This window comes from Saccopteryx bilineata, chromosome 1, assembly GCF_036850765.1.
Source record: "Saccopteryx bilineata isolate mSacBil1 chromosome 1, mSacBil1_pri_phased_curated, whole genome shotgun sequence".
In the NCBI taxonomy this organism is placed as follows: domain Eukaryota; kingdom Metazoa; phylum Chordata; class Mammalia; order Chiroptera; family Emballonuridae; genus Saccopteryx; species Saccopteryx bilineata.
Window position 1 is genome coordinate 395,077,214 of NC_089490.1, and position 9,630 is coordinate 395,086,843.

A 9,630-nucleotide genomic window follows, 5' to 3' on the forward strand; every position below is an offset into this window, starting at 1 on the left:
TCCTTGACAATGGAACTGTGCTAGAAATTGGTTAACAATAGATAGCTAGGTGTGTCAGTCTGGGTACAACTAGGAGACATAAACCATACAGCAATTTAAACATGGCACGTTTAATAGAAAGAATTGTTAAAATAATTAGAGGAACTATAAAATGTGAAGAGAACTCTAAAAGGGTACTTCAAGGCTGAGAGTACCTGAGGAAGGACAAACTTGATTAGGGTCCCCCACCCACAAGGCTGGGGTTCAGACCTCACTGCAGCTAACTGCGTGGTGGATAAGCTTGCGGGTTTTCCCAGGCCCGACAGCTGCCAGGCGAGAAATACCCCTCAGGATGCAGGCACATTGAGACGGGAGGGCAGGTGTGTAGGAAGAGTAGGGACGCCACCTGCAGGCACCAGGTCCACAGCACACATTGGGAGGATAAACAGCCCTCCTCGGCACTGGTGAGCCAAGGCTGGTGGGCAGGTGCACCAAAAGAGTTGGAGCTCCGTGTTCACGGGGACTGGACTGTGTGATGCCCACACAGGGCTGGAGGGTCGTGTCATGGGAATTGGCCGTCTGTGGAGAAGAGCCAAGGTTGTTGAGCTGAGGGCGGGAGTTGGGGCACTGTTGTGGGTGCAGTGTCCATGTCTGGAGGGCTTTGGGAAGCACTGCCCAAGGCACAAGTAAACAAGGCTGAGGGGCAGAGTTAGGGACTTGCGCTGACACGGGAGCAAGGCCTGGAGCATGCAGGATCTTTGACAGGACCCACAGCAAAACGGTCAACGGGCCTTAACCAGTTCTGCGAGGCTGCCGAGGGAGTGCCTGGTCTTGGTGTGCTGCTGGAGCGGAGCACCAGCTGATGTCCCCCGGTGTCCTCATGCATTTGCACTGCTAATAGGTCACGGTGCAGGAACGGGAAAAGCAAACCAGAGCTCAGTGGAGCTGGAGCTGGGAAGACAAGCCTTTCCTTCCTTCACTGTCCCTCCAGTGCCCTCTTCTGACAAAGCTTGCTATGACGCTTGCTTAAGAGAGACATGCTGAATAAAGCGTCGACCTGGACTGCTGAGGTCGCCGGTTCGAAACCCTGGGCTTGCCCGGTCAAGGCACATACGGGAGTTGATGCTTCCTGCTCCTCCCCCCTTCTCTCTCTTTCTCTCTCTTTCCTCTAAAATGAATAAATAAATAAAATAATTTAAACCTATAAATAAAAAAAATTAAAAAAAAAAAAAGAGAGACATGCTGAGTCCAGTCCATTACTGCGAACAGGTACTGAAGGGTCAGTGTGGAGCTAAGAGGCAAAAAAAAAAAATAGATGCGTCCATCTTTTTGCCTACTCAAGTAGCTTCCATATGCACCGTTCTACATGTTTGAACTTCCCAAGTAATTATATTCCTACTAACAAGATACGAGTGGTCCTCAGGTTACAACACAGTTCTGTTCCCACAACACTGGCCTTCACTGCTCCAGAGCCAGTTTACAGACTACCTCTGGGAAACGGCTCTCAATTCCCACGTGGAGTACTTTGCCCTCTCAATTCCCCGAGCATGTTTGCTATGGGTCACGTGTTAATCATGTTTCATCTTCATGTCTTCTCATTTGTGCTCCTTGAGAATGTCTAGTTCTGATTCATTTTGGTGCCTTCTAATTACCTGACACACAAATACGACGCACAAAACCGCTAATTCCCCTAAAAGATATCCTACTATTCAAATGACCTGTAACCCCAACCTGCATTTGAAAAGCACCATCGCACACATTGTTTCTCATTGTCAGACCGTTGTCAGAAAAGAGAATCGTGGGGCTAGGGCCTATGTGCCAATCCTGTGGTCACATTTGCCACATCGGCCGCTTCGGCCAACGCATTGTAACCGGGGGGTGGGGAGCCCGAGAGCCGCCCCTGCCCCGGGGTCTAGCGGACGATGACTCGTGGACGACCACAGTTCTCCCAAAGCCTCAGTGAACCGAGATCCCAAGCGAAAGCTGTATGAGGATGGCGCTCTTCCCCGCACACGTTCAGACAACACCGAGACATCCAGTTCGTTAACCATAGAGTACCGCGGGCGGGCAGAGGGGCCAGAAGTCAGGGCCGCTCCGTCCCCGTTTCCGGCAGCATCTCACTGCTCCGGGAGCGGCTGTAGCAGCGTACGCAGTTTCCATGGGGACTGAAGATGGCGCCGCGAGGTGAGGTTCCGGAGGTGTGTGAGTCGCTTCCTGATGCCCTTAGTCCCCTTCTCCCTTCTCTCCCAGAGCTCGACCCAACTCCTCCATTCTCGGGTGTTACGGACATCGCTCCTCACCTGTCCAAAGGGGAGTTTCGAAGCCCCACCCACCCTTAGTGCCTGAAGGTCTCGAGGTGAGGGTCTTCAAATACCCACATCCTTTGCTGGGCCTTTTCAGGGCCGGCTCAGTGACGAATTTGCTTGCTGTGTGACCTCGAAGAAGTCAGTGCTGGTCTCTGCGCCCCAATTTCTCCTCCCACATAGTGACGGGGTTAGGTCTTAGAGGGGCCTCGACTTTCACCCCGAAGCCGAAAGAGTCGAGTTTGAGAGGAAAGAACGGGAATGAATTGAAGCGCCCTCCCCATCCTATATTCGCACACCCAGCCGTTATTATTAGCCACCAGAAGTGCCCCAAATGGCCGTTCCCACTGGCTGCGACCTCAAGTTTTCTCCAAGTTAGACACAGACCACCCAAAGAGATTGAGCTGCCCTCCCGCCCATCCCTCTTCTCTGTGCCCATCTTTCCAGGTAAACGGTTGTCCTCCACCCCCCTGGAAATCCTGTTCTTTCTGAATGGGTGGTATTATGCTACCTATTTCCTGCTGGAGCTCTTCATATTTCTGTATAAAGGTAAGGTGTGGGGCTTGACTACCCTTGTCCGCAAATCCCTTCCCCACTTCAGCCCACTTTTCTGTAGCTCCTCTTCACTGGAAAGTGGTGAATGGCTTCCTGTGGAGTGATTCAGTAGGACGCCTCTCAGCAAGAATTGCTTGAGTTTGGGAAATGTGGGCTGCTCCATTCTGACTCTCTCCTGCACACTTCTCTTTGTGAACTTCTCTTTGAGCCCATTGGTGACTCTCAGGACCTGTGGGTCAGGTACATCAGCAGCCTGTGTACCCAGGTTCACCTGATTATGTTGGAGAGTGGAGTCCTCCAGACAGGCTTTTGGAGTTGCGAGTAAAACCCCATAATAATGAGCCCACCCCTAAGAGTCATAGTCACACTGAGTTAACACATTCTGCAGCAGGTTAACAGATCCTGCCTACCTCTCACTAACTGGCTCATGGAAAGCTGATAAGACTCTTGCCCTCTTTATTCCCAAGTGTGTGGGAGTTCTTATGGATGCTGTCATCTGTTGTTTGCCAACTCTGGCTTTTGTATTGGCAGGTCTCCTGCTACCGTACCCAACAGCCAATCTGGTACTCGATGTGGTGATGCTCCTCCTTTACCTTGGAATTGAAGTGATTCGACTGTTTTTTGGTGAGTGTTGTCCAGAGAATATTTCCATTCCTTATGAGATGAGCTGGTATCTGTAACTTGATTAACAAAAAGTACATAACCTTGGCTTACAATACGAGATCAGATCTGGTGGCATATCCCATTACTACTTTCTGAAGTTTCAAACTGCTATATATTTTGGGTCAATTTACCTGTCTGTTGCTCTGTAGAGCTAGATGTGGGCAGTAGTATGGGATATTGGGCCCTGGCCAGTTGGCTCAGTGGTAGAGCATCGGCCTGGTGTGCAGGGGACCCGGGTTTGATTCCCGGCCAGGGCACATAGGAGAAGCGCCCATTTGCTTCTCCACCCCTCCCCCTCCTTCCTCTCTGTCTCTCTCTTCCCCTCCCGCAGCCAAGGCTCCATTGGAGCAAAGATGGCCCGGGCGCTGGGGATGGCTCCTTGGCCTCTGCCCCAGGTGCTAGAGTGGCTCTGGTCGAGGCAGAGCAACGCCCAGGAGGGGCAGAGCACCGCCCCCTGGTGGGCAGAGCATCGCCCCTGGTGGGCGTGCCGGGTGGATCCCGGTCGGGCGCATGCGGGAGTCTGTCTGACTGTCTCTCCCCATTTCCAGCTTCAGAAAAATACAAAAAAAAAAAAAAAAAGATATTGGATGATTCCTTCCGAGTTGCCTACCGCCTGTGGAAGTGCTTGGTTCCTCTCACTGATTTGCTTGGGAGAATCAGCTCAGCTGTACTCCATGTCCAGGACAATATGTGCCTGCACAGATCAGCTCCAGGTTCCCTTCCACTTCTCTGAACAACACTTTCTTTAGGACAGGCTTTATATCCTCAGAAATACAGAGCAAATTTCTTACAAGTAAGAATATCTCATCTTTGAAAGTGTTAAATCACAAACTGGGAAAAAAATACTTGCAATACATATAACAAACGGTAAAGCAGGCTCACATAAATTACTAAGGAAAAGACAACCTAATTTTAAAAATTGGCAGTTCACATAAGAATAATTACAGAGAACCAATAAACATGACAGAATGCCCAAACTCACTAATAAAAAAGTAAGTTGAAACAACAAGAGAACATTTTTGCCCGTCAGATTGAAAATACTCCCAATAGTATGAGAGGAGGTGTGAGGAACAGGTCTCTAGCCTCACACTCTTGTGGGTATTTATATTCTCAGACTCTTTGGGAATATAAATTCGTATGTTCTTTTTGCTAATCGTTTTACCATGTAAAATTGGTATTCTTAGATCTACAACTGGTTGAAAAAACCCACTTCCACAGGTATGTAGAGATGTCTACGTGAGAATGTTTGTTGCTACATATTTTGTAACGTCAAAACTAGAGACACCTCAACATCTATTGATACAGGGTTAAATTATGGTGTTAGTTCAATGAAATCATTCATAACCATTAAAAAAGAATTAGGGCCCTGGCCAGTTGGCTCAGTGGTAGAGCGTCGGCCTGGTGTGCAGGAGTCCCGGGTTCGATTCCCGGCCAGGGCACACAGGAGAAGCGCCCATCTGCTTCTCCACCCCTCCCCTCTCCTTCCTCTCTGTCTCTCTCTTCCCCTCCTGCAACCAGGGCTCCATTGGAGCAAGGTTGGCCCCGGGCGCCGAGGATGGCTCTGTGGCCTCTGCCTCAGGCACTAGAATGGCTCTGGATGCAACAGAGCAACACCCCAGATGGGCAGAGCATCGCCCCCTGGTGGGCATGCCGGGTGGATCCCAGTCGGGCGCATGCGGGAGTCTATCTGACTGCCTCCCCGTTTCCAACTTCAGAAAAATATAAAAAAAAAAAAAAAAAAAAAAAAAAAAGGGTAGACTGACCTGTGGTGACGCAGTGGATAAAGCATCTACCTGGAACACTGAGGTTGCCAGTTTGAAACCCTGGGCTTGCCTGGTCAAGGCACATATGGGAGTTGGTATTTTTTGCTCCTCCCCTCTTTCTCTCTCTCTGTCTCTCTCTCTAAAATGAATTTTAAAAAATAAAAAAAGAATAAGGTAGTTAAGTGTGGAGAGATGTCTAACATATTAAATGGGGAAAAGTTGCAAAACAGTATTAGAGTATGATCCCATTTTTATAATAATAAATAGTAATATCTAAGTATACAAACTCACAAATCGGAAACAGTATACATCTAATAATAGCTTTCTCCAGAGAGTAAGCATGGGTCTTTCAGTTTCTATATTTTCTCTATATTAGTTGAAAAGCTTTCAATGATAATATTGTTTATATAATTAAAAAAAAAAATTGTCGCCCCCCCCCCCCCCCCCCCCCCCCCCAGTCAAGATCCCAGCCTCCCTTGAATGGGAGCAGATAGGAAGCGGGACCTCTGGAGTGAATGGCTCTAATCCTGAACTTCTCCAGAGCCTGTCATTTTTAGCACAGTGGCACCCCACTTAGAAATCTGCACATCCCCGCTCAGGTTCATTTTCTCTGCCTTGTCCGTCCATCACATCCCACCCACCTTTCCTCTGAGGCCAGGGTGAGCAGGCCACTTGGAGGTGACTCTGTGATCTGTGTCTGACAGGTACAAAGGGCAACCTCTGCCAACGAAAGCTGCCACTTGCTATCAGTGTGGCTTTGACTTTCCCCTCTGCCGTGCTGGCCTCCTATTACCTGCTGCTGCAGACCTACGTGCTCCGTCTGGAAGCCATCATGAACAGCATCTTGCTCTTCTTCTGTGGCTCTGAGCTGCTGCTTGAGGTGCTCACCCTGGCCACTTTCTCCAGGTACTGCAGCTGAGGGACCGTGTGCCTCCCTCTTCTTTCAGGAGGGATCCCTTGTTCTTCGGAAGTCTGGGGGTCTGGTAGACTGTTAAGGGGGAGAGGGGTGTCTGTGGGACCGCCTTTCCCATTTGGGGTAGACAGTTACCCACCCAGGAAAGATATTCTTGTTCTTTGGGGCCAGGAGGCTTGAGATATAGAATAGTTCAGGCCAGTCGCTCTTGTTCACTGGTCTTTTAACATTTTCTTTCTTTCTTTCTGCCACCAGTATGGACAAGATTTGAAGTACAAAACTTGCAGCCAGCAGCCCTTGGGCTGAGAGCACACATCCTTCTGGTCCTTTAGCCACACCAGTGAGAAATGGTGGGTCAGGTGGGCCTGGGGAAAGTTGCAGCTTTTCCTCAGCACAGACATTTGGGCAGCAAACCGAGCATAAGGCCCCTGGGCACCACGTTCTAAACGGGACCATCAGCCTACGCTCCAGTATAGTGAGGGGTGTGGCTGTCCCCCCATCCCGGGCCATTTTCAGAACCAATTTCCTGCTGACCTCAAGTTCTCCTCTATGATCATTGTGGCCAGAGCACCTTGTGTGAATTGTAGGCTCCTCGGGCTTCCAGCAGGACCTGAACCACACTCACTGGACCGTGTAGCTGCTGGGCCACACCCGACACATCCAAACACAGAGAGCCTCAGGATGGTGTGCTCCAAGTGATGCAAAAGCCTCTTACCTTCTTCTTCAGAGACTGAGCACCAGAACTTTTTTGGTAGCTCATAGTGTTATTTTCCTATTCATATCATGAAACAAACATTATTTTATAATAAATATATATTTTCTGTTGTGCAGCTTTTTCCTTATGGCACCTGTCCCTAGAAATTCACACAGAGGCTGTGCTTAGTGATCCAGTGCGGACCCAAAGACCGCGATGAGGTGTGCCGTTGATGGTCTTCCCCGGCTCCAGCTCGAATTAATTCCTGAAGGCACTGCCAGCTTCGGTCTTCAGGTTGTCACCCTGCAGGACTGCTTATATCCCTGATCTCTGCCCCACAGCTAGCGTCCTGTCTCATTCCTCTTACCGATAACTGTCAGCTCCTTCCTAGACGGAGGCATGAGTAATTGGAAGAAGCATATTCTAAATAAGTATTTTTTTGTTACTTATTTTAAAATTTTGAATAACATGAAAGGAACACATACTTTTTTTTAAGCTGGAGAAATACTGCCCTAGGTGAGTATATCATTCCCTTCTCTAAGGAATCATCTTTAAAACTTCCTCATCTTGCTTGGTAGGGGACGTTTTTATTCCTTAAGCCCCAAGAAGCCACCAGGAGCCACGACAGAATCCACTATTTTAGGAAACCTTGAGTCAAGGGCCCTTCTGTCAGATGAATCCTAGAGTATCTGCACTTGCGCAAAGTAAAAAGTAATTGGCTTTTAAGCTTAAGTTTTTACCTTTATTTCCTCTGTGCAGGCTCATTCTCATCCTGGGATGTTCTCCACTGTCCAGTGCACTGGTACTTTTTCTTGTTTTCTGATCCTCTGTGCCCTTGCCTCTCAACTGCCTCTGGGGTCTGTCCAAAAACCGTAGTACACAGACTAACAGGAATATCGTGATATTTCCGTCACAAACCCCACTAGTGCTGATTGTCGGTTGCTTCTTGCACTGCTTCTTTAGCCCTGCTTTGAGGAAGCTGCTGGCATTAAACTGGAGAACAACCCATTCTCCATGGCCTTCCTGTTTATTTAGAGGTTCAGTGGTTAAGGTCATCCTCCCAGAAACACAGATAAATGAATGGAAGTCTCAGTTGGAAGTTTAGATGGCTTATAATTTCAAGGGACTTTAGAGATAAAAAATTTTTTATGTTTATTTTGTTGATTTTAGAGAGAGGGAGGAGAGAGGAATATCGATCTGTGCGTGCACGTGCTCTGCCCAGTGGAAGAACCAGCAGCCTCCGTGCTTTGGGATAGTGCTCTAACCAACCGAGCTATCTGGCCAGGGCTAGAGTTCCATTTTAACCTACTCTGCCACTTTGCAGGCTTAGAGGTGAGGAAGTAACATAGCCAAGCATCATACAACTGGTTACTAACAGCTGGAACTAGAAACCTCGTCTTAGTTTCAGTGTGGATTAAGTACATTTCATTTCTCAACAGGTACACTTGAGGATGAGACTGAATAGTTCAAAATAGGATTAGAACAAGAAGTCCCCTCATTTACCTCACGATTGTCTGGAAGTTTAGTGCATTGTTGTTGCCCATGGATAGCTCCATAATGTTCATTCTTCCTGATACTTGTTGGAGCCACCTGTGTGAATGCAGTTAGTCACACCAGGATAGAACACCATATGACAGAAACTGAGGCAGCAGAGGACAAGAATCAGTGCCACTAGTCTTTCCAGGTTAAGGTGGTCAAAGGCTGGACTTGCGGGGTGCCATGGGAAGCCACTTCGTCGCCCATGCAGACCTGCCAGTCTGCACCAGCATTCTGGCAGTGGAGAGGACTGAGAATGGAGCAGGCCCTGTCTCGGGAGCTGGCAGACGCATGCTTGGATATTCACACTCAAGGCCAGAATTGTCAAGTGACCGCATGGCCATCTCTAGGGGCTGAGGTCCGACCCCGTTCAGGAAGCACTTAGAACAGATTCAAGTTTCTGGCTCTATGGCAGCAACTTGTAGGAGACTAATGTTCATCAGTGCCTGGCAGACTGTATTTAATCCACACGATCCTAAGGCAGAAGGAAATCGAGTCAGATGTTAACTTATGTCCAAAGGCATTCAGCTTAAGTAGTAAGAATTAGGATTTGAACCTGGAGAGGTATCCCAAAGGTACTTCCTAGATGACATTGAAGATCTCTAAACTAGCAGTCTTCACACCTGAGTTTACATAAAAGTCATCTGGGGCTTACGTAGATTTCTAGACTTCGTGTAGAAGGTGGTGCAGCACAGTAACAGGCCACTGTTAGGAAGCACGGCAAACCGAGACACAGGTGACATAAGATCTTGAGTAGTTTAAATTCTGAGGCACTCCCAACTATTTTTTTCCCTTCAAGTTTCACTCTCTGGGGGGTGTTTTCAACTGCCAGCACGCCAAAAACGTCATGCTGTTCCTGAGTTAACCACCCTGATGCTGTATGAAGATTACAGACCCAATGACTTAGACACTATAATCTTCATACATTAGGGTGGTTAACTGTTCCACGGATGGACATGAAATTTTTGGTAGGACATCACTGGTCTGCAGACTGGTGGTTGAAAAACACTGCTCTAGCTCATTTCCCTTGTTTTGTTTTTTTGACAGAGGGACAAATAGGGACAGACAGGAGAGAGAGAAGCATCAGTTCTTCATTGTGGCACCTTAGTTATCCATCGATCGCTTTCCCATATGTGCCTTTATGGCGGGGGGAGGGGGCTACAGTAGAGCAAGTGACCCTTTGCTCAAGCCAGCGACCTTGGGTTCAGGCCAGCAACCATGGGG

General features: G+C 48.4%; 1 protein-coding gene across 3 annotated transcripts; it reads left to right on the forward strand.

The window, feature by feature from the left end:
- The first annotated feature begins 2,120 nt into the window (after positions 1-2,120).
- TMEM216 (transmembrane protein 216) lies at positions 2,121-7,022 on the forward strand. Of its 3 annotated transcripts, none has more exons than XM_066254024.1 (5): positions 2,121-2,177; positions 2,730-2,831; positions 3,369-3,461; positions 5,968-6,169; positions 6,432-7,022. In XM_066254024.1, the coding sequence occupies exons 3-5, from the start codon at positions 3,416-3,418 to the stop codon at positions 6,445-6,447; spliced, it is 264 nt and encodes an 87-aa protein (XP_066110121.1). In that variant the 5' UTR covers positions 2,121-2,177; positions 2,730-2,831; positions 3,369-3,415; the 3' UTR covers positions 6,448-7,022. The 3 variants fall into 3 exon arrangements, with proteins under 3 accessions (XP_066110121.1, XP_066110120.1, XP_066110122.1); XM_066254023.1 differs by having other exon boundaries at positions 2,123-2,163; XM_066254025.1 differs by lacking the exon at positions 2,121-2,177 and adding an exon at positions 2,213-2,335.
- Positions 7,023-9,630: the final 2,608 nt, after the last annotated feature.

Bases quoted from the DNA above. Each gene is read 5' to 3' on its own strand.
- TMEM216 (XM_066254023.1), top strand. The intron at 2,832-3,368 runs GTAAGGTGTGGG...TTGTATTGGCAG, and splicing joins CTTCATATTTCTGTATAAAG to GTCTCCTGCTACCGTACCCA. The intron at 3,462-5,967 runs GTGAGTGTTGTC...TGTGTCTGACAG, and splicing joins AGTGATTCGACTGTTTTTTG to GTACAAAGGGCAACCTCTGC.